We start from the raw sequence: 25,526 nt of genomic DNA, 5'->3' as shown, positions 1-25,526 counted from the left end.
CCTACATAAAAGATCTGAAAAACCCAAACTAAAGGTTTGATCCGGAACAAAACCAAGATTCGATTACGTGATCTAATCCGATTATGTAATCCGTTTTTTTTCTTTTAAAAAACCCATTTTCAAGATTTGATCCAATCCGTAATCCAAAATTTGATTACTTTTGAAAAACTGGTTCCTGATGTCATGACCTATATCTAACGTACTATGAATGCTTTATGGCATTGTGTGGCTGCTGGGATCACGCTTGCTAAACATCTAGAAAACACAAAGGCACAACTAAACAAGACTCGGTGAATCAGCAAACTGGAGATTTCAGGTAGGGTAAAGTCTTTGTTGTTCCACAGGCGCTGGATGGGAGCCATTAGCATTAGCAACGAGCAGCCTTCTGACGAGTGTGTATGTACTGTAAGTGTGTGTGTGTGTGTGTGTGTCTGACTCAGCAACAGTCAGGTCAGAGGAGGGAAGGATAATATTATTGTTCACATCATCACAGCACTGGCAGCCCAGCACAAGACTCCCAGTCCCAGGTGATAATTATCACAATGTTTGTCTTTCATTAGCGATAAACGGCAAGATGAGAGAGGGAGAGCTGGACGACTGAATACAAGGAGGCTGAATTGAGGTTAAAACAAAGCAAAATTTGCATAACCCACAGAAAAAAAACCTCTGTTTATGATGGCATCTGATGGTTTGATATGAATATATACTATGGTACTGAAAGATTAGCATTTAGGTCACACTTTACAATAAGGTTCATTAGTTAATGTTAATTAATGCATTTACTAACATGAACAAACAATGAAGAATACATTTACTGCTGTATTTGGTCATGTTAGTTAACATTAGTTAATGAAAATACAGTAGTTCATTGTTAGTTCATGTTAACTCATGGTGCATTAACTAATGTTAACAAGCATGGACTTGCATGTTAATAATGCATTAGTAAATGTTCAATTAAGATTAATAAATGCTGTACATGGGTTATTCATGATAAGTTCATGTTAGTAAATGCATTAACTAATGAACCTTATTGTAAAGTGTTACTGCATTTTAATATACTATGGTATTTACATACCCCAAAGTCAAGGTCTTCTTCAAGTCAAGTTACGTGTTCGTCGACGAAACATAGTAGATTGAATTGCACTTAGAAAACAAGGCATGTTCTTATGACGGTTAAGCCTGCTTTTGCATTGTAAATGTGATTTTTAGGGCAATGTTCATACTCTGTTAGCTGATTCACTAAATTCAGGTGAAGTTGGTTTATATTTGCACATTCGTTCATTAAGAACAGTGACAACTTGTGACATGATCCCACTCTAATGGCCCGTTTCCACTTACTGGTACAGTACGGGTTGGTAAGGGTCACCTTTATCAGGCTTGCGTTTCCACTGCCTAAAGCAGGGGTGTCCAAACTCGGTCCTGGAGGGCCGGTGTCCTGGAGGTTTTAACTCCAACTTGCATCAACACAGCTGCAAGGATGTTTCTAGAAAGCCTAGTTAGAGCTTGATTAGCTAGCTCAGGTGTGTCTGATTGGGGTTGGAACTAAATTTTCCCGGCCCTCCAGGACTGAGTTTGGACACCCCTGGCTTAAAGGGTACCAAGGGTATAAGAAAAGTTTCAGTCAACGTCATTCTCTTTTGAGGAAATGTCTACATTAAAGCTGTATGTGTCGTTCACATATCATATGAGAAGCACTTCTCACAAAACACATGCTTCGTACACATAAATACTTGAGTATAAATGTTCATTGCTAATCTTTCTATCAACAGGATTTGATAATAACTGCAGATCAATGACAGCGCGAAATACTGTAACGTCTGCGATATTATTATAATCAGGTTAAGAAGTTCATTATTTCAAATATAGACACGCAAGTGAGGTCTCTGGTGAAAGTGAAACCGCTCACACTTTTAGACGGCTTTGTAAAGCAAAAACAGGACAAGGCAGATTTATTTTTTCTTGGATTTGTGAATGTACATCAGGAAAATGACAAGCTTTGTTTGAGCTCAGGTCGACCGTGGCTTGTTATTATATGGATATAGTATTACAAATTAATGTCTCGGCTGTGTATTTAAAAATAGTGGTTTCTTTTTTATTCTTCTGCTTGTGTATGCGTGAGTGACGTTTCTCTGTAAACCAATAGCGTTCAGCTGCGCATCTAGCTTTTAGATACCCTTTGACAGTGGAAACGGCCATAAAAGCGTACTGAACCGAATCGTACCTTACCACTCAGTGGAAACAAGCCATAACGTTACTTTGAATATTGGGTCCTAAATAGCATGCAAGTGCTTCAAAACAACATTAGCACTATTTAATTGACTGTGAACAATGTTGTACTTTTATAGTCGTTGGATGACAATATGATTTCTCTGTATAAATTAATTTGCAAATCATTCTTTTCTGAAAATATATTATTAAGGAGAATGTGCGAATATAAAACCAACTTTACCTCAAAAGCAGATTCTCATAACATTTACTTTTGAGTTTTATCTTGTAATATAATTATCCTAAAAGACTAAAAGAGTTGTTTGTTTCTGAATCATTGTATAAAAAACCCAGAATCAGAAAAAGTAGGGGCAGTATAGACAACGCAAATAAAAAAGGAAGTAGTGATTTCTAAATATACTTTGACATTCAGACAATACAACAAACATTATTTAATTTGTTCCTCATGACTTTTGCAGAAACATGTATTCCAATTTCAGTTGTTGCAACACATTTAAAAAAAAGCTGGGACAGGAGAAGTTTAGGGCTAGTAATCAAGTAAAGCTGCGTTCACACTGCACTTTTCTCCCTGTAGACTTCCATTCATACGCACGCAAATGCATCAGACCGGAATCACAAGGTTGTGCGGCAAGTTTTACAATTTGCTGCGAATCTCTCACAATCTCTGTGTGACCGCAGCATAAAATGCTTTAATAATGATGTGATTTGAAGCAGGTGATGTCAACAAGTAATTGTAATTATGATTTGGTACACAAGCAGCATCTACGAAAGTTCTAGTCCTTTAGGACCACAGAATGAGTGAACATTCTGTCCCAATATTTTCAGAGTTAAAGCAACACTCTTAAGAGAGTTACTTGTACAACACTATACATGAGTTATATTTACACTGTATCGAGTTAAAAATAACTCTGATCCACACTACTGGGAGTTGATTGTTCCCTGACTCTATGGAAAGAATGAAAATTCAACAACTCTAGGCTACCTAGCAAAAATTACAATACTCATGATTGATGTTAAAATAACTTACACAAGACAATTTTCCAAGAATGGAGGAAAACAATATACAAATATGACTATGTTATCAATCATTTTATAAAAACAAAACAAAACATGTTAACACTTGAAAGCCAGCACTAGAAAATGTACACTTTTTACAAATCAAACATTGAAAGATCTGAAAAATGGCACGACTTTTATGTTCCATTTAGATTTTTGGTCAAATGTATTCCCGGATGTTGGAAATAACACCGTCAACACTTGGTTAGTTGTAACTCCATGATTTTACACTGGATCAATTCAGCTTTGAACTCTGTGTTAATTTATCAAAATATAACTCTGTAATGTCAATACTTTACTCTGAAATGCTTTAACACCGAGAATTTAGCACTGATGAATTTGCTGAGTGGGCCGAGGATCGCCAGTTTGCCAACAAATAAAGGACAAGGACAACAACTTGATCTCCGGATCCTTATTCCTCTTTCACTCATCCCGATTATCATTCATCTAGAAGTGATATCACCACATGGCCTCAGGACTACTTTGGCAAACCTTTGTCAAATACCACAATACTTAGTTAAATCCAAAGGTATCAGTTAAAACTGGATTGTGCCAAAAGGAAGCCCTATGTTAACAGTGTCCAGAAGCGTTAACTTCTCTGGGCTCTGAGGCATCTGGATGGACCATTACACAGTGGACATGTACTGTGGGCAAATGAATCAGTATTTCTGGTATTTTTTTTTTTTGGGAGAAGTGGACTCTGAACAAAGAAGAAAAGGATCATCCAGACTGTTACCAGCAATGAGTCCAAAAGTGCGGGTCTGTCAGTGGCCTTCGCAAAGCTACCTTGAACTTCTGTGATGGCACAATATGCTGCCTTCTTTTACAGGGATGCATATTTTTTAAACAAGACTATACAAAACCACATTCTGCACACATTACAAAGTCCTGGCTGTAAGGAAAATGCAGGAACTTGACTGGCCTGCATGCAGTCCCGACCTGTCTCCAATATAGAATGTGTGGTGCATTTTGAAGCACAAAATGCAACAGCGAAGACCCAGTACTGTTGCCCACCTTAAGACTTGTTTGCAGGTAGAGTGGGACAAATTTACATCGAAACACTTTTATCACTTGGTGTCTTCAGTACCTAAACGTGTTGTCAAAATGAATGACAACATTACAAAATGGCAAATGCTTTACAGTTCCAACTTTTTTTTTTAAATGTGTTGTAAGAACCAAAATTTGAATACGTTTATAAAAAAAAAAAAAACACAAAAAAAGAAATTAAAATCCTGAGGAACACAATAAATAATGTTTGTTGTATTGCCTGCAATGAAATACAAGTCAAAGTAAATTTCGAAAGCACTACTTTCTTTTTTTATTTGCGTTTTCCATACTTTCAACTTTTTGGGGTTGTAAGATAGCTGAAGCAGTGAGTGACTAGCGTTGTTTGTGACAGACTAGTGATAACATCAGTATTATTATAATCTTCTGACAAGTTTTTTGTCCAACAATACTGTAGTACTCCTAAAAATGTAGTAAATGTTTCAGAATTACCAAATCATCACAGATCTATCTCAAAAATAAGACATTTCACTTTATTTATATTAATATATAGCACATTGCTTTATGGCTGTTGTGTGTTTATATATATATATATATATATATATATATATATATATATATATATATATATATATATATATATATATATATATATATATACTGTATGTGTGATCAGACCTACTGTACGTTTATACACACTGTAGACATAAAGCAGAGCAGATTATGGCTCTCTGTAACAAATATACACGCACACACACACACGTTCACACATATGAGAATCGGGCACAGATGGTATAGCAGCAATAACCATTATTAATAATTACGTTCAAACACTCAAAGCTTATACTGTGTACAGACTGCGGTACAGATTGGGTTCTGTCAGGTCCTGGATACACATGAGACAGGTACGGGTCTACGTAACGACAGGATTCTGGGATTATCTTTACACAGAAGAGAAACGGAAACACTGAAGTTCTGTCAGTACATTCATATTGTGTATTTTTGATTTGATATATTTTCATGGTTCTATGTTCTTACTGTGATGGTTACGTTAACTGTACAGACACAGAGGTAGTTGATACATGTTACTGTTGAGAGATAGAGAGAGAATCTGCTACGTTTAGAGCACAGGAGATTTCACACGGAACATTTCACAGCAGCGTTAGATCTGAAGGAAAGCCAGTCATAGACGAGGAAACAGGACAACATATTGACCAGTTTACACAGAGAAGACCTTAAAGTCAACATGAAATCAAAATCAGACCCATTTACTATCAACATCGCATTCACAGTCTTGTACGTGCATGTCTTTCTTTAGAAAAAAAAAGATAAAAAAAAAAGATGACTTTCCTTTTGCGTTGATCATGTCACTAATATCCAATAATCAAACAGCTGAACAGTGCATTAGTGCACATCCACTTTTGCGGCAGAGCTTTTTTTCCATAAAGGTAAAAAAAAAAACTTAAAGGCACTCTTTGTAATTATTTTTTAAAATAACATATCTAAAAAAACAAAAGGACATTGTTATATATTTTGCTAACTTTACATGTTGTGTCTAAAACTGTGCAGGAAATGTGAGGCATGTAGCTATTTTCACCAATTTCAACACACTTTCAAGCTTGTGTTCCCGTGGGATCTATCATTGCTAAGCAGCCATCAAACGCACAAGACATGTCTGAGAAACCACCATTGACAAACCCTTGCTGCAGCTCTGATACAAGTATTATTTTGATATTTAATTCAAAAGAGCTGCAGAGTTTGGGTGCTCTGCATTTGTTTGTGGTAATTAGTCTATATGACTTAGAAGGCATTCATATATTGTCTTATGCTGTGTTCACACCAGACGTGTAATGCACGAATAAATCGCACTATTCGTGTGTAAAAAGACACATGAACATTTTGAGTTTACTCGCTTCATTCTCGCGACAATTCACTTCACAATAGATGCAGATTCGCATCATGGGCAGGGTTTCTGTTTGCCTGCTGACATTAGCTTTGTTGCTAAATGGATTTACATAACATGTAACAAGACTAACATAGATTTTATTGAGATAGTAGCTGTGCCTTATGTGCTTTAGGAATGCTGAAAAACAGCGTATATTCGTTCGGCGCCATGTTTTAAGTCTACTAGATCATTTCAGAGGTGCACCCAGATCTATGAGTTGATCAACTCCTCCAGAAACTATACCTGGATTATGGAGGCTTTCAGTGGTGCTTCACACTGAGCCGAGCCCAGTTTGATAAGCTGTTTTCTAGTGTCAACATAGGATTTCCCCCTGGGACACCAACAACAGGTGCTATGTTATAATCACCCATACAAGAGAAAACTGCTGATTGGTTAACATGGCGTGAATGTCTGCTGAAGTTCAGATTTTCCAACTCCAACGATTCATGCAGAAAGCGCGTCAAATGCGCAAATGATTTGTCATCACATCATTCGCGCAGCAGAATGTCTGTTTGCATCTTTGCATTGACTTACATGTTTTATTGTGGAAACTCAACTCTGTTAATGTGGAGAAAGTTATTCTTAAGACCTTTTACAATTAATTTATTTAAAGTATTTAGTCATTTTCCTTTATTGGTTGGTTTTCTTCACTGTCCATAAAAAACAAGATTCGTCTTCAAGGCATCGTTAATTTGTGTTCAAAGATTTTGGGAGTTCCCCTGCAAAGTCTTGCATACTATTACGAACAGCAGGTGTTGAGGATGGCACATAAAATACTAGGAGACAGAACACATCCCTTAAATAAACATTTTGAGTGGATGCCCCTTGGTCGACGTCTAAGGACAATAAGGTGTTCCACAAATTGTTATAAATTAATTTTGTGCCTGAAGCAATTAGGTTATGTAATAAATGTAGTTAATCGATGGGCTAATATTTGTTTTTTGTACTTGCTGTTAAGTGTTGATGATTATTGTGTTAAGTGTGTCATTATTGTTAAACTATATGTGAAGCACCACCGTGTCGAAATGAATTGCCCCAAAGGGATTAATAAAGTTTTAAATTAAACTAAAAAAACGATGTAAATCACTTGTGTTCGACCGCGTCTGGTGAGAACGCAGCATAAAACTGCATTGGAAATGCGAGGCAAATAAATTCCTTCATCCAATTTCAGTATTGTTATTACTGAAATGTGTATAATCCATACAAAGTGTGAGGCTGATTGGTTGGTTCTTCTAACATGACACCTGTTGGGTTCTGAAAGGTTAAGATGTTTTCAAAAGATGCAATCTGTGAACTGCCCCTTGTGTACTTGCATTACCCCGAATGTTTCGAAGAATGTTCAAATTCAGAGAATTTAGCTATTTTAACTAATGATATGAACCGTAATGTGTTGCCATAATTATGACATCATACACTCAAATTTCTAGTTTAGTTTTATAAAAACAGCAATATGCTTTAATATGTTGTGCATTTTATTATACTGCATTATAACAGAACCTTAAAATGTATTTAGTATGATAAAACAGAGCTGTTTCTTAAACACATCATCATGAGAGGAAGAACTAGAAGCAGTCGACTGTGGCATGGGCCTGTATGAGTTTCTGATGGTATGATAACCTTGGATAAAAAAATTACGGTATCACGGTATTGTATTACCTGCTCTATAATAAGTTATTTGTATATCTCGAGGTAAAAAATAAATAAAAAAAGACGTTTTGCCCCGTTTTGGAGCAGTACACATGTCAGGCTAAATAATTCAAATGAATCATTGACTTCTGCTGTCTTCATTAGTTTCAAAAAGACAGATTTCTTTACAGCACCAAGCATAAAAAACATACATATACCTTATGTAAGGTATAACAGAAAATTTTTGCAGTTTTAAAACCTAGACTTTTTCCAAACTGCGGTAAACCTTGAAACTAATTATCATCCCATGCCTACTGTGGCATAATAAAAGCTCAGCTGCTTTCATGCTGCATTTACTCAACTCTCTTTCTCTCTTCAGCAATTGCTTCAGCACTCTCTGCTTCATATTACTATTATTTTAAGCTTTGAATATTTTAATAAAGACCACAACTCCCATGATTCCTCTCTCTGCCGTCATCCAACTACACCTTTGTTTATTGCAAAAATGTGCCCTCTTGTGGTCAAAATTACATACTGTGCCTTTAAGAAAAAAAATAAAACAGGATAAATGATTAGCTTTTAAAGTTGTTTTCAAGTTTAAAGTAATTTTTTATGTTATGAATTTATTCAATGCTGATTGGTTTGATTTATAGCTTAAAACACTTTTAACACTCATAACAAAAAATTTAGGAACGCGCGTCACGCGCGTCAAGCGCAAGTGATTTACATGTTAAGTCAATGCAAACGCGCCAATAGACATCCTGTGGCGCGATACGCATGAATGGCGCGACACGAATGACGCAAATTGCGTGAATGGCGCGGGGCGAATTGAGCGTTTTGCACGTTTGACGCGGTTAATGAGCGTTTCGCGCGAATCTCTCGAATTCAAAAAATCTGAACTTCAGCGTATATTCGCGCCGCGTTAACCAATCAGAAGTTTGCTCTTGTGGGGGTGTGATTGTAACATACAACCTGTTGTCGGTGTTCCGAGGGAAATCCTCCAGCCTTCACCGACAACATTTCATCAACCTCGGCTTGGCTCAGTCAGAAGCACCGCTGAAAGCCTCCGTCATCCAGGTTCAGTTTCTGGAGGAGTTTATGAGCTCACAGAGCTAGATGCACCTCTGAAAGGATGTAGTGGACTCAGACACGACCCTAAACGTATCGACGTTGTTTTTCAGTCTTCATAAAGCACATAAACACTGATATTTTCTTCATAAAATCCATGTTAGCCATTTAGCTATGAAGCTAGAGTCTTCGGGCAGACAGAAGCCCTGCCCATCACGCGAATCCGCGTCTGTTCTGAAGTGAATTTGACACGCGAATGAAGCGGATTTGACGTGCGAATGAAGCAGGGTTTGATGCGCGAATGAAGCGGGGTTTGACGCGCGAATGAAGCGAGTAACCTCAAATGTTCACGCGGCAATTTACGAGCAAATAGCGTGATTTATGCGCACGTTCCGCGTCTGATGTGAACACAGCATTAGAACGCTATTAATCAAACCAACATTGAGTAGATTCATAACAATAAAACAGGATCCTAAAACAGCTCCGTCTTCACAGGTTAATCAGATACTATTAAAAGCTTCCCTATGGGGAAAATTAATGGAATTTTTACGTCGAAATCGGGTTCAGGCAAACTAACATTCAGGTTTTGGAACACAAACTTTTCACTAAACCATTTCCCAACACAAAAATGTAGTGCTTCCCTACGTATTTCTCAAACTACATCCCACTACAGAAGTGAAATGGGTTGCAAATGATTTCATGGTGACTTTAACAAAGATCAGTAGTTCAGGAATGCTGACAACACATCCTATATCTAGGTAGTTTGGAGGGTGAAAGGATACAATTTACATTATTGCAGATAGTAACTAAGCAAAAATAATCTGAGAAATCATCTAAAGTGAGGTCGGCCTCAGGTCCTTGCTTTTGAAAATCATATTTCAGTCAATAATGCTACATATAAGGTGGAAAGAAATGTTTGGTTATTTGACCACTGTAAAAAGAAAGAAAAAGTGATTCTTTCATGGTCCTCAACATTGACTTAACAGCTACATCATCCAAGCTCCAATCATCTCAGGCGCAGCAGATTAAATGTCCCAAACGAAACATGGCAAAGCATAATACAAAATGCATCTCGATATAAAAAATAAATACGTCACAATCCCGATCCCGTGAGATGATTAAGACTGACTTATCACCAACAGAATGGGGCATTTCCCTTTTTCCAAAGTCTCTCTTCTCGAATTAAACACAGCTGAAAAGACTGTGAATTTGGTCGGCCACCCAGCCGGATTCTAATGTTGGATTAACAGGGACAAACAAAGAAACATTCCTTAAAACAAAGCGGACTACAATAACATTAGTATTCTTTACAAAAGGACTAAGATAGATAAAATAAATTCTTCTTTCCGTATCGACACAGAAAAGCTTATATTTACCTGCTTGCATTTGTATGTGTACGCATGAGGGAGAAAGAATGGGGGAAAAATGAGACTAGAAGTGAAAGGAATGAAGAGAGGAAAAATTGAGTGTGATCGGGGGGTGTGGGAGAGAGAAGACGTGTGTTTGGTGAGCACCAATGGAATATAGCCAGGTTTCTATACTATTGGCATTCCTCTCACTGGCTAGCCAGTGGGAAAAGCTTTCAATTCCCAAAAGGAAGGCGCCGAACAAAAAAGCAAATCAAACAAACACAAAAAGACTCATTGATACAGTCTGTGAAGCCACATTATGGACTTATAGAGGCCAGGAATAAATTAGGATAGACGCACAGATCCTTATTATTCTCATCTCGGACCACACAGACACCCGTCCATCCGTCTAATCGACCCATCCATCCATTTAACTCAAGCCCAGGGTCAGAGGAGATGTTCTCAGGATGAGCTGTTCTATTTGTGCAGAGAGACACTTGAGTTGTCTTAACATTAAAGGTCTGTCAACATCCATCCCATCAAAAACGCTCCACTCGAGGCTTTAAGTAAAAAAAAAAACACACTCTGTTTTTCCTTTGAGAGTTTCCCGGCCCACTTGTCAACTTCAGCATCACACTGAACTGAAGAAAATCCCACAATCTGTTTTGGTTAAGCTCAATGGTCCACCTCTTGAGCACGGAATATTCCAATGGTACGCTTGACCCATTGAGTCCACAGTGTCAAACCATTAAAGGAGATCATGATCGTAGTGGCAAAAAGCTTCCTTTTCTGAGCACATGCTGGGGGGATACAGTGCAAACTGAATGTTTATGCATCTAATACTGCTGTGATAGTGTTTGTGTGTGTGTGTGTGTGTGTGTGATGAGCCACGGGTGGGGCTGTGGTTTATTCCAGAAGATGAACCCTCTTTCTGGGCGGGACCCAAACTTCAGAGTCCATGACAAAAGAATAAGCAAACCTTTGACCTCACTAAAGCTCCTCAAAGTTGGATCGGTGGATTATACGGCTGGCTTGTCTTCGCTATTCACTTTGGGTTTCACATCTGAAAGAGAATCAAGAGATTACTCGTGTTAACTGTCATAATTTCAGGTCTTTCACAAGTAATTATGACCATTGTAAAGCATTCAAGTACAATACTGATCAGAGATTTTGGGTTGGTACACTTTTAAAAGCCCTAAAATTCATTAATACATTAATTTCAGCTTAGTCCCTTTATTAATCAGAGGCTGCCACAGCGGAATGAACTGCCAATTTATCCAGCATATGTTTTACACAGTGGATGCCCTTCCAGCTGCAACCTCCAGCTGGAACATGCAAACTCTACACAGAAATGCCAACTGGCCCAGCCGGGATTCGAACCAGCAACCTTGCTGTGAGGTGACCACTGAGCCACCATGTCGCCTAAACCCTAAAATGATCCAAACTAATGCTTAGATTAAACCCTGAATTAAAAAAAAAAACCCAGATGTTGTTTTTTTTCCCCCAATTACTCAAATGATGGGTTTGAGTACTAGTTTTATAATGAGTGCTCACCAATGCTATATTTAAATTGATTTGACTGAAAATATGGTCACACGGTGGCTCAGTGGTCAACACTGTCACCTCACAGCAAGAAGATCGCTGATTCAAGTCCCGGCAGGATCAGCTGGCATTTCTCTGTGGTGTTTGCATGTTTTCCTCAGGGTCCTCTGGTTCCCCCACAGTCCAAAAGCATGCGCTATAGGTGAATTGAATAAACTAAATTGGCCAGAGTGTGCGTGAATGTGTGTGTATGGATGTTTCCCAGAACTAGGTTGCAGCTGGAAGGGCATTCGCTGTGTAAAACATATGCTGAAATAGTTGGCGGTTCATTCCGTTGTGGCGACCCCTGATGTTTAAAGGGACTAAGCCGAAGGGAAATGCTTATATTATACTGATTTTAAAAACCGCAAGTCAATAAAATAACCACATTTTGTTGACTGTGTTATTTTATGGACATTGAACAAGTCAAGAGATGTAATCTTTCCAGCTTTGCCATGACAGCACAGTACTGCTGTTGTAGCAGTAGGAACAAGTAACTACTTACTGTGCATTCACACCGAAAGCGGTGAGACCAAGGTCTTTCTGGCCGCCCTGGCTAGAACGCTGTCTGCCTTCATCTCCGGCAGCGAAAGCGTCAAAATACGCTACATTAATCTCGTATTTAAAACGGCCGTTCAGCATATCAGTTACATTCCTGCATAAATCATGCTTTCTAGTGTGAAAATGTTGCACACTTCTTATTAAGTTTATTTAACAATGGAAGACGAAGTTGCATGTGGTTGTGGGTGTCCATATGTCTGAAATATTCGGAAGCAGCAGCACTGTTTTGTATTGTCGCATGAGATTCCCGCTTATTTAAAGATAAATATATATATTTATAGCGAGCGATTACATGCCACGTCGCCCTGGTCGCTAATTTCACCCAGCTGGACCATCATCAAGCCAGGATCGCTCACAGCTGGACGGCATCAAGCGGAGAGACATATAAGCCCAACCTACGCCGGGAGAAGATGAGCTTCATTCTTTCTATGACTCCCTGTGCTAATGCTTGTCTCTCTGTCTCTCCGTAGCGGACTCCAGCTCCTGACGATCCTTCACCCGACTACTCACCGTCCTTCACCTACTTCCCGGAGCACCAGAGCACCTCACCTCAAAGAAGAGCACCTTTCACACAACCTACACTTTGTAAATAAAGCACCCTCCGGGGACTTGTCTGTAAACTCATCCTGTTGTGCCGCTGTTTTCCCTCTGCCTCGCTACAACATATATATATATATATATATATATATATATATATATATATATATATCTCATTAATGCACATCAGTAACTCGCCAGTAACTTAATGCATGTTCATGTAAGAAAAAATTGTAAATAATTGAAAATTCGGCACCCAAATTTCAACCAAAGTTCACATGTCTGTGTTCTCTGAACTCCTCTCAAGCGGTGGACTCTTCATTTTAATCGCTTGTGACCGAACCGCGTCATAGCTCATTGACTTGATTTCAACTCTCCTCGACGCCCACACTGGCGAAGCCGCGCCGCGCTGAACATAAGGTAAGAAATGTCCTGTTAATGCATTATTTAAGCAAACTTTGCTACAGCAAAAATAACATTTTCGGACAATAATTTTCAGCCGCCGAAATATTTTTACAATCTAAAATAACAGTTTTAATTTGGATGCATTTTTAAAATGTAACTTCTTTTTTAAGTTTAACTTTTAACAGCGAATTACTGTTACACGATCTTTCAGAAATCATTCTAATATTTTGATTTGTTGCTCTAGAAATATTATTATTAGTATTCTTATTTTTAAGGGGGAAACAGTGGCTCAGTGGTTAGCACTGTCACCTCACAGCACGAAGGTTGCTGGTTCGAGCCCCAGTTTGATCATTTGGCGTTTTTGTGTGGAGTTTGCATGGTTGACCCTTGTTTGCGTGGGTTTCCCCCACAGTCCAAAGACATGCAGTACAGGGGAATTGAATAAGCCAAATTGGCCATGTGTAGATTGTGAGAGTGTATGGGTATTTCCCAGTACTAGGTTGCAGTTGGAAGGGCATCCGCTGCAAAAAAACACATGCTGGATAAGTTGGCGGTTCATTTCGCTGTGGCGACCCCTGAAGAATAAAGGGAATAAGCTGAAGGAAAATGAATGAATGAATAAATATCATGTGATGATAAAAAGAGGTGCAATGTGACAGCATTTATGGATGCCTGCCAGATATATTATTGGTTTATTTTCTCAAAAAGAAAGACAACACTTGAAAATCTTAATAATTAATCAATGTCTAAAAGGAGCAAAAACTTCTATGTTTATTTCATGGGTTCTTTGAAAAAATACTTTGCTCTTTCTTTCGCAGAAACACTGTGTAACAAAATCCCTAATGGAGGGCATGGCATTGTGTGTAAGGGTCTATTTTTAGCACAGTGAGCTGCATTTAAATAAGTTGTTTGACTCTGTACTGTAAGAGTGTGTGCATGTGTGTTTACCGGCAGCTGCTCTGGTTGAGTGTCTTCCCTCTTTTTGTACAGCTCACCTCCCTCAAACTGCACCTGCATTCACAGGAGGGAGGATGTGATGTCATCTTGCGGATGGGGCATGGAGGACACGCCTCTCTGGCAGGTGTCGGAGGGGCGGAGCTTGGCGGCAGGGTGGGAGGAGGAGGAGGAGGGGGTGTCGTTGGCACAAGCATCCTGTTGGCATGAGAAGGTAAAAACAAAGTAGTATCTGAGAAATAAAAGTGCCTGACCTTCATATTCTGTAAAGATAACCGTCATATTTTATATGGGAGTCATTTTAGCGAGTGAGGTTTCTGATTCATTATATGCTATAAGTACACTAAACAATATTCGTAAATTAAATAATAATTATCATAATTAACAGATTTGTTTTACAATGTAGATTAAGTGGGAAGTAGTAGTACATGCAATTGAATCAAGCATTAAAAAGCATACCATAGTATTACAGCTTTATTTTTTACATACAACATGGGCTGTAAAAAAATACGATAAAGTCTCATACTTGTTTTAATAATTGAATCAGGTTGTAACTTTTTGGGGTTTTTGAAATGTTCTACGTGCAAATCCACTTTGGCTATTTTAAGGACGGAAAAATATAGTTTGCGGGTAAAGCAGTGGCGCAGTTGGTAGTACTGCCGCCTCACAGCAAGAAGGTTGCTGGATCGCTGGTTCGAACCTCGGCTCAGTTGGTGTTTCTATGTGGAGTTTGCATGTTCTCCCTGCGTTTGCATGGGTTTCCTCCGGGTGCGAGTCTAAAGACATGTGGTACAGGTGAATTGGGAAGGCTAAATTGTCCGTAGTGTATGAGTGAGTGTGTTTGTGTGTGTGTGTGTGTGTGTGTGTGTGTGTGTGTGTGTGTGTGTGTGTGTGTGTGTGTGTGTGTGTGAATGTTTCCCAGAGATGGGTTGCAGCTGAAAGGTGCGTAAAAACGTGCTGGATAAGTTGGCGGTTCATTCCGCTGTGGCAACCCTGGATTAATAAAGGGACTAAGGTGACAAGAAAATGAATGAATGAAAATACAGTTTGTGTCCTGGCGCATGGTCTAACAGGGTTGTGCTTATTCTCCTAATGAGTTCTGGGTGTGTTTTGAGCATAACGTGCATTAAACCAATCAGAGTCTCATCACACGTTCCTTTTAAGAGAGTAAGTTGCATCATGCCATGGCGCATTTGTTATTTAAATGGTGGACTTTGTAAGTGAAAAAACTGAATGCTTCACTAAGCAGACAATCTGCAGCGCGAGGATAAAGAATCAGCCTCCTCTATTCGGCCTCTTTACTTTCTCTTTACTTTACTTTTACTCTTTACTGCTTTATACTTTCATGGAGGAAGGAAATGGTGGAAACTCACTCCTCTGAAGACATTTATTAGCCTACATATTTAATTTTATTTAAGCACAAAGATTTGGTTCAAATTTATTTCTAAATTCAGTTAGTAATTTCCAGCAAATGATTATATGAACAATAATAATAAAGTGTGGTCAAAAATTTTTTTTATTTTATTTTAATAAAAAATAAAAACTGCTTTTATTCTAGCCAAAATAAAAGAAATAAGACTTTTCTCCAGAAGAAAAAATATTATCAGACATACTGTGAAAATGTCCTTGTTTATTTGGACAAACATCATTTGGAAAAAAATTTAAAAAGAAGAAGTAAATTCGAAGAGGGGTTAATAATTCTGAATTCAAATGTATATATAAGTCTGAGCAAAATTAAGACTTTTATACATTTTTACCATGATTTAAAAATGACAAAAATGCAATTCAGTGCCCCAGTAGTTTAGATATTGAAAAACGTGTCAGGCATGTTTAGAGAAAGTATTATTTGATGATTATTTCAGCTCCAAAATACTAATTAATTGTCAATTTAAAAGTATGCTTTGCTACTATCCTAGGATTTTACCATTTCTCAGCAAAAACATTTTAATTAATTAAAATAAAAATGTAAATGATCTTTATATATATATAATATATATATAAATATATATTATATTATATATATAATTATAATAAAACCTTCTCCAGAAGAAAAAATATATTCAAAGGGGGCTAATAATAAAGGGACTACGGTGACAAGAAAAAAAAAAATATATATATATAATTATATATTATATATATATATATAATTAGCCCCCTTTGAATATATTTTTTCTTCTGGAGAAGGTTTTATTATAATAATATATATTAGAGTAATTAGGCAAGCTCGAACTTGCCTAATTACTCTAACCTGGCCAGTTAACCTAATTAACCTAGTTAAGCTTTTAAATGTCACTTTAAGCTGTATTAGAAGTGTCTTGAAAAATATCTAGTCAAATATTATTTACTGCCATCATGGCAAAGAAAAAATAAATCAGTTATTAGCAATGAGTTATTAAAACTATTATGATTAGAAATCTTCTCTCCGTTAAACAGTTGAAATTGGGGAGAAAAATCAACAGGGGGACTAATAATTCTGACTTTAACTATATATATATATATATATATATATATATATATATATATATATATATATATATATATATATATATATATATATTTTTTTTTTATATAAATTAAGACATTTATATAAATAAAGACAAGCACAGGTCAGAATAAGTCTGCTATTTCAACATTATTGCATCCATATTTTGATAATTTCACATAACAACAGTTACATTATACATTAAAACATGCACTTTCAGTTCAGATTCAAAACCAGCAAACACAAAGGTCCGAAGGTTATGAGAAACATTAAAATAGTAAGAAAGGCTTTCGCCAAGTGATTGAGTAAAGCAATTCTTATTATAATTCCCTTTTGGACAAATCCGTCTCCAAGAGAATAATGTAAAAATGGACAAAGAGCATGTCGGCCCTTGCAATCATTAACCTAAGCCTGCATCTCCACATTATGGAGTTGAAATTGAATTCAGTAGCTGACACAAAAAGACCCATAATGCATTCTGAGCATGCAGTGGTTCTTCGGACAGCATCGCAGATACACTCTGGTTAGTGTCTGAGGTTCACTGGTTCATTGATGTCTCATTTGTGACGTGTCTGATGGGATGCTGACCTCCCCCCTTCTTTCTTAACTAAATCAAAACTGAAGGGACGTGTATAGCTGAGAGTTCATTAGGAAGCAAATCAATCTTTGTGTGGAAGTGGTTTGAGAGGCTGATAGAGCGTAAGGAAGGGAGGCAGAGGAAAAGGGAGGGCCGTTCTGGCTGGCAAATTAGCCTGATTTCACACTTGCCAATGACTCCATCCATGGAGGAGTGAATGATGGATAGCAGGGAGGGAAAACGATGGCCTAAAAGAAGCGGCCTTCACTTGCCCCCACCAAAACCGGTGACGAAGAAGAGAAAGTAGAAAAGGAAGGACAGGAACTGTTGAATCCTCTCCCGTCAACTCGAGTTGATTAATTGTTGTCTGAGTGAAAGTCAATGTTGCATCAGTGAATGTGTAATAAGGCACGTACGAATTTGAACAGAAACTCTTTCACTTACAAGCCGGTTTTAATATTTAATAATGTTTATGGAGCTTTTAATACAGTCAAAGAAAAGATGGATGTTTAAAGGGATAGTTCACTTAAAAATGAAGATTTTGTTGATTTTGCGTAGTTATTTTTGTTCTTACTACAGATGTCAATGTTAGCTTTTCCAGCATTTTTCATAATATCATCCTTTGGGCTCTATTTTGACGGTCCATGTGCAGAGCACAAAACGTAGGGCGCAAACGCTTTCAGGGTGTGTCAGGACGCATTTTTGCTAATTTAAGGACAGTAAATCTGCTTTGCGCCGCGGCGCATGGTCTAAAAGGGTTGAGTTTATTTTCTTAATGAGTTATAGGTGTGTTTTGAGAATAAACCAATTAGAGTATCATCTCCCATTCCCTTTAAGAGCCAGCTGCATCGCGTCAAGAGCGTATTCGCTATTTACAGGACGCAAAGTAAGTCTAAGTGGAAAAAATGAGCATTTCAAAAGCAAACAGTAAACAGTTAACAGTTTTTTTAACAGAAAACTGTTAAACAGAGCATCTACTGCGTGAGAATGAGAAAAATGGATCACTTTCACTTTCGCTCTTGGATAGGGAAACCTTTACGCACAGACATCAATTAGTCTAAAAATAAATAATTGCGTTTGTTAAGCGCAAATATTCATTTCAAAACTATTTCTAAATTCAGTTCTAATTTCCAGCAAACGAATAGATGAACAATATTAACGACGTGTGTTCAAAAACCTGAGTTATATTCTAAAAACACATGCTGTGCCCCATATGGTCTAAAATCTGACAGGTGGGCAAATCTAAGCTTGTTTTTAATAAAACAAATATAAATATGGATATAATAAATAATACTGCTAATAATAATAACATTATACAAAAGCTAATTGTTATGAATGAACTGAAAAAGCCTCTTGAGATGAAGAAGACATAAAAGCAGTGATTTTTTATATTTATGTAGGCTAGAAAATAATATGTTTTGTAATATTTTAATCCTTTATATTTATATTCTATATTTATTCTTATTATATCCTATATATATCCTTAATATTTACATTTTTGCATATGTAAAGATATTTGCCTATTGCTCTCTTGTGCGTATTAAGCAGTGCGTAAGCGAGGCGCAACTCTGCGCCGGAGTTTAAACCGGGTTAGTTTTGGTCTAATGAAAAATCTATTATAGTTTCTCAAAATAGCGACGCACCAGCGGTCCGCCTCAGAACGCCTTCCTTTTTAGACCAGAACGCCTATGGGTGCACAAATGAGCGCTAATGCATTTGCTATTTAAACAGCGTAGCACAATGCCTCAAAATGACTCTTGCGCCAAGCTTAAACTACCAAAAGACTACTGCGCCGCGCCTTGCGCCACACTGCACTGGGTGTTTGATAGGGCCCTTTGTGTTCAACAGAATAAATAAATGTATAAAAGTTTGGAACTACTTGTGTTAATATCGAAGAAGGTATAATAGGGTATATGCCAAGCTAGTGCTTTTCCCATGCTGATAAACTTCCGGTGACCTGTTATTGTGAACTTTTTTCCATTTTATATGGTTCCTTTTACAGCATCCATGTTGTAATGTCATTAAAATACATTCAGTTAAATAAACTTTGGCATTCATTTAGTTACTAAATCGTAAAACGAGACAAAGCCGTTTACTCGCACGCGCCCGTCAGAATTGGCAGGCTGGGGCAGAAGCTCCATTGAATATACTGGGGTAAAATAAATGCTCATATTATAAAGACATGGCGGGGAAAATGTATTCTAATGCAGGGCTTCTTGTACAATCTGAGACCCACTTCATATCGGAAATCACTATCGCTGATTTTTAAAGAAAACACCCCTTAAACGTGCCGAATTGTGCATTGTTACAGTTCGCCGAAAGTGCCTAACTCAGGTTACTGGCCAATTAAAAGTCCTATTAGCATGCTTCGCCTTATACCCTATTTTTCCCTTTAGGAATTTGATTTAACTACTACTATTATGTATATCAATAGTCATTTCTTTAATGACAAAGACATGTATGATGATGTTTTCAACAGTACCTTCACTCTCTGAAATAAAGTTACAACATACAGCTTTTAAAATGTACACATTCATATGTAAAGGTACATATTAGTGCCTCAAAGGGAGTTTAAATGTTCCCCCTTGTGTTGGCGTGGGTTTCCTCCGGGTTCTCTGGTTTCCCCCTCAGTCTAAAGACATGCGCTATAGGTTAATTGGATGAACTAAATTGGCTGTAGTGTATGAGTGTGAATATGAGTATATGAGTGTTTCTCAGTACTGGGTTGCTGTTGGAAGGGCAGCTGCTGCATAAAACATATGCCAGAATGGTTCCACCCAGTTACGTGCATTGGATGCATGATCTGATGAATGGAGAGTGTGTGTTTTTTTTTTAAATTAATTTATAATTACTATATATATATATATATATATATATATATATATATATATATATAGTGTGCACGCTTACATTGGCATCCTTTGCTTAGTCATATGTTGTTAAAGTTGGCATGAATTCAAAATGTACTCTACTTACTTTTATATAGTAGTGCTTGGTGTAAACATTGCACTTCATTACTTCCTATGAATTAAATTGGCCTCATAATGTTTAATCAAATACCACAATCTTCCTTCCCTTTAAAAACAAATTCACCTCTGGTCACATGAAATGATTTAAGGGACTTATCTGTTCTTTAGGGTGGGCTTACAATGTGTGCTTCATTTTTGCCCAGTCTCTTTAGAAATCTGTCACAGCTACGATTTCCAGCTGTAAAATTAAACATTCTCCAACAATCCAATTGCTTGCCAAAGGACAAAATCAAGAACCACCTTACATTTAAGAAACCATTTTGATCAGGTGTATGATGATCAGGAAAAAAAGCACGATCTTATCTTCTTTTTCGTGTATAAATGCTGTCCTTAAGTGCGACTGAAAACAGGTCATAATTTTAAACACTTCTGCCCTACAAACAGTTATTATTAATACAAAGGAATAATAATAAGATGATTTTTGTATAACATTGCAGAAGTTCTTTTATAATAAAGCATGATGAACATACATTGAGTTTTTCCCCATGTGTTTCTTTCGCTTTGGTTTCCCTCTTTGTCGCTTTCGGCCTCTTCTTGTTGTCTGAGGGCCTTGCCTAAAAAAACAGAGTAAAAATATATTATGTATCCATAAACATAAATAAGCACAATGATAAATTGAGTTTATTGCACAAAATCTTTAGAGTATATTTAAAGCGATAGTACAATCAAAAATAAAAAAAAACCATCATTTACTTTCATAGGGCTCTATTTTAACGATCTAGGCACAAAGTCTAAAGCGCATGGCGCAAACGCATTAAAGTCATGTCCGAATCCACTTTTGCTATTTTAAGGATGGCAAAATATACTCTGCTCTGCATGGTCTAACAGGGTTATGCTTATTCTCTTAATGAGTTATGGGTGTGTTTTGAGCATAATGTGAATTAGACCAATCAGAGTCTCATCTATTATTTCCTTTAAGAGTCAGCTGCGTCGCACCATGGCGCATTTGCTATTTACATGGTGGACTTTATAAGTGGAATAACTGAACGCTTCAGTAGTGAGAAAACAGTTAAACAGAACATCTGGAATAAAGAATGAGCCTCCTCCATTCGACCTCTTTACTTTCTCTTTACTTTACTTTTACTCTACTTCGGTGGATAAGGAAACAGTGTTGTTCACACTCCAGTTAAGACATTTATTAACCTTCATATTTAATTTTGTTTGTTAAGCAGAAAGATCTGTTTCAAAACTATTTTTAAATTCAGTGACTAAATGAACAATAATAACGTAGTGTGGTCAAAAAAAATTATACTGAGTTGCGATGGTCTAAAAATAGCAACAAATCTTGCCTTAATGCGTCGTATTGCATCAGGTGTGTAATAGATTGTCAAAAGAAGATATTTTGAACTATGCTGATTGATGGAAACATCGACCTCCATAGTAGTTAAGGTATTACACTGTAAAATAAATCCTGGGTTCCACACAATTCCACAAGTCAACTTATATATGTTTACAAATTTAAGTTGATTAAACATAAAACAATTAAGTTATTCCCAAAAAAACTCAAGAATTGTGTTAATTCAGCTCATTTTGCATAAATAATCTGAACATGCAGCAATTTTTTTTTTGAGTGGAAGTCATTTGGTGCCAGCCAGGGGCAATTTTAGCCAGGGGCAATTTTAGGATTTCCATTTTAGAGGGGGCTCAGCTCCTTACAGTTTTTTTTTTTTTTTTTTTTTTTACATAAATGTAATATTAATATTACATTTATAAGTAGTAATTTAACAGTAATACACTTAAAAATGTTTGTTTAATATGAGTTGTAGTATTCCACTGTATTACACAGACAAGCACAGCCATTTGAGTTCTGAATAAGCCAAATAGGCACAACCCACTTGTTTACTGTGGTAAAAACCACTTTCTATATTCAACAGCATTTTTGTTTACATGTATTAAATAATATGACACTTTTCAAATTAAATGATACACATATAAATTTATATTTTAAAACTTACAGGCTAATTCACATATTTCATGATCTGCATGATAATAATAGATGATAAGTATTTTTTATTACTAGACAACACTTGATGTCTCTATCTCTGTAATGTACTCAGATAAACGAGTGCATTCTCTAAGTGCTTCTGTCACTGTGTTTAATGCGTTCTGTGCAAGACTGTATGGTATAGTTAATGCCACACAAACTGTAAAGTGTTTAATATTGGTAGTTCATTTTGAAATAAAAATAGTGAAATGTTCATTAAGAGTTACATTTTTTGCTGGAGGAAACAGCTGATGAGGTAAACGCTGAGGAAAACATGACTGCTCCCCCATGACATTGGGATACAGGTGATACAAGGTTATCTATATCAAAGAACTGCAAATAAGCAGATATTATAACAATTTATACAACAGTTCTGTCTGGTTCTCGAATCTGATTGGCTGATAGCTGTGATATATTTAAGTAATATTAACACCCGTACAGCCTCTTTACCCTTTGTGTATTACTCCGCCCACATACAGCCAGCAAAAAGCAGACTCTACAGACCTAAAGTTTAAAAGATGCTTGCTCTGCTGTTTAACTGTCAGCTTATTGTTTGAATCCAAGGCGGAAAAAAGTAGTTCCTCATACAAAAGGGTATTTGAGACTCTCCATGTTTGATTTTGTTTTTATCTACACAATTATACCATCAAACTGTTGTATGAATGCAATTTCACACTCGTAACAGTGCGATATGGCTGTATATCGGCACTGGTGGGAGGCGTGCGTTGGGACTTGACCTGCAGCCTCAACCTCGTGCCAACGCACGCCTTCCACCAGTGCCGATATACAGCCATTTTGCACTGCTACTCGTGTGATATTGCTCATTTATCGATAAACACACACCTCGTTCTCTCGCTGTCCACGGCAGTGAAAAACGAAAGACGGGGAGGAGCCGAATTCTGTTTCTGTTTTCTTATCAAATTTAAAGGGGACTAAGGCGATTAATTTAGTTTTACAGCCCCGCTAAAATAGGCCTAGCAACGCCCATGGTGCCAGCTACTAGCATTCTTTAAAATATCATCTTTTGTGTTCAAACTAGAAGAAAGAAAATCATAAAGTTTTTGATCTACTGAAAGGTTATTGCACACTGAATCCGAAATTTTCGGCAGTAATTTTCGCAAATTAAAAAAAAAAAATCGTGTGTTGTGTCAATCATATTGACACACTGCCTCCGAAACTTTTGTCGATCATAAAAATGTTTAAACCAGGCTTGTTTTTTTTGTGCTTTTCACATATGAAAAAGTGCTTTGAGAGGTGTTTTGAGAACCCCTACATGCTGGATTCAATTGGAGAGTTTCGAACTTCTCACTGCGCTGCATGGGTCCCTCCGATAAGGGCGTGACCACTCAATTTCGATGCCAACAGTTGGTCATTGAGTAAATAAATTTTATGAATGAGAACACACAGGCATGTGCGTAAAGACATATAATGTACTGCTGTACAGCAACAGCTCATCTGTTTGTTTCTGTCTTTTTTTGAATGGTTTCGTGATGGTGTGCTTTATCTGCACATATATTCCCCCTGAAGTGGGCGGGTTGTGTGACGCTTGATTCGGGGGACGTTCTGGGGGCGGAGTTTGCGTAACACACTGCGAGCTACTAACCCAACAGTGGAAACGCGACATGATGTCAGCCTCACTGCTTAACACCCGGGCGATTGGCCCAGCCCGGCCTGATAAAAGCCCTAGCTCGCACTGGCCCGACAGTGGAAATGCGGCTAGTGACTGGCAGACCTCCGCCCTGCTGCTGTTCAAAGGAGTGTGTGTGTGTGTGTGTGTCCATACATTTGACGTACACGGCAGCCATCCATTATAATGTGTATGGTACTGGTAGTCTCTGTTCAGCATTAGTTTACATATGTAAATGTGCACAGTATCACAAGCAATGTATCAAAATTCTACTGATTTTCTGAAATAAACTGCATTTGGGGATAATCCAGCGCAGCTCTTTAATAATGAGCTGAACTCTTTGTCCTCTCTTGGATGAACACAATATGCAGCCAATTCCTCTTTCTTTTTCTACTATCGCTGCTTGAACTGACTCTGAAATGTTTTGTGTTTTTTCGGGATGGATTAATTATTACACATCGGACTCAGTGTGCAAGGTTTGTTTACGTGACAAATTTTTCGCATATAAATATGAAAAAAACGCAAACAGAAATGTCAGACTTTAATGTGCAAAGACCTGAAGGGTGAGAAAATTATGACAGAATTAACATTTTTTGGTTGAACTATCCCTCTAATATTTTTAATTCAGAGATTTCATTCAGCGAGATCTTGGGATGACTTTATCATGTCTTAATTCTTGTGATTCTTTAGCCTCGGTCTCTCTTTGAGGCTCCTCAGGGGCCAGTGGCCTAATTAAGCAATAAAATGAATGTTCTGTTCCGTTTCTCAACAAAAGGAGGGTTCTAGGTTTCTGACTCCCTTCCAGAAGTGCAAGACGCACGCCAGCTGGACACAAACACACCCCCCACACACACACACACACCAAAACAAAGCTTTTAGAGGGATTTTTTTTTTCGTTTTACAAATGCAAATGACAAATTCACTGATTTTCTAAGGTATAGGGATGAACTGCAAATATTAAAAAAAACTAATTTTGTCCCAAGTTAGTCTTATTCTTATTCAAATGATCTTTTTCCATATGAATAAATCCCACATTAATAGAACAGACCGGCTGCAAATTGGCAAAAAAAGGGGGAGAACTACTTGTAAAAACTGAATTTCACAGCAAAGAGAAGTGTGAACCTGAGGATCAACGCCAAGTTCACACATTATGTCCAGTTAAATACATTTTTTAGCTAATTACCGCCTGCTTTTATCACAGGTCTAATTCCACTACTGATTATAATTAGCATACACTGATATCAGGAAACATTTGAACGCAGCCCAATTTTTCCTGTCCAGTCAAAAGCAGTAGTGTAACTGTATGTTCACACCAAAGGCGGTGAGAGTGTCAAAGCTCGCTACATTGATCTCATATTTAAAGGGGCCGTTGCAGCATATTATATAAGTTACAGTTCCCGCATAAACCATGCTTTCTAGCTTGAAATTGTGGCCAACTTTCATCAAATTCATTTAATAATGGAAGATCAAGTTGCATGTGCTGTGGCTTTGCTCCACCTAATTATCCAATGTGT

At 37.3% G+C, this 25,526-nt stretch overlaps 1 protein-coding gene and 1 long non-coding RNA gene across 5 annotated transcripts in view; one reads left to right on the top strand and one right to left on the bottom strand.

Moving 5' to 3' along the window:
• Positions 1–5,080: 5,080 nt before the first annotated feature.
• vegfba (vascular endothelial growth factor Ba) overlaps positions 5,081–25,526 on the bottom strand; it is a 64,887-nt gene continuing 44,441 nt past the window's right edge. The window contains exons 6-9 of one of the 4 annotated variants that reach the window (XR_015507095.1): positions 20,872–20,955; positions 14,308–14,511; positions 9,010–11,338; positions 5,081–6,411 (exon numbers count right to left, since the gene is read on the bottom strand). Coding sequence is in view for 2 of the 4 variants with exons in the window: in XM_087281216.1 (XP_087137342.1) it covers positions 11,317–11,338; positions 14,308–14,511; positions 20,872–20,955 (310 nt within the window). In the remaining 2 variants the exon portion in view is untranslated. Of the gene's footprint in view, positions 11,339–14,280; positions 14,512–20,871; positions 20,956–25,526 lie in introns of all 4 variants that reach the window. The other 3 variants (XR_015507094.1, XM_087281217.1, XM_087281216.1) reach the window with 3 other exon arrangements.
• The window catches only part of LOC147840767 (uncharacterized), a 25,736-nt gene continuing 14,559 nt past the window's right edge, over positions 14,350–25,526 (top strand). The window contains exon 1 of the long non-coding RNA XR_015507174.1: positions 14,350–14,527. This is a non-coding gene — a long non-coding RNA (uncharacterized LOC147840767). The remainder of the gene's footprint in view (positions 14,528–25,526) is intronic.

This window comes from Danio rerio, chromosome 14 (assembly GCF_052040795.2).
Source record: "Danio rerio strain M-AB ecotype USA chromosome 14, GRCz13ab, whole genome shotgun sequence".
Lineage (NCBI taxonomy): Eukaryota > Metazoa > Chordata > Actinopteri > Cypriniformes > Danionidae > Danio > Danio rerio.
This window is presented reverse-complemented; position numbering and strand designations above follow the sequence as displayed.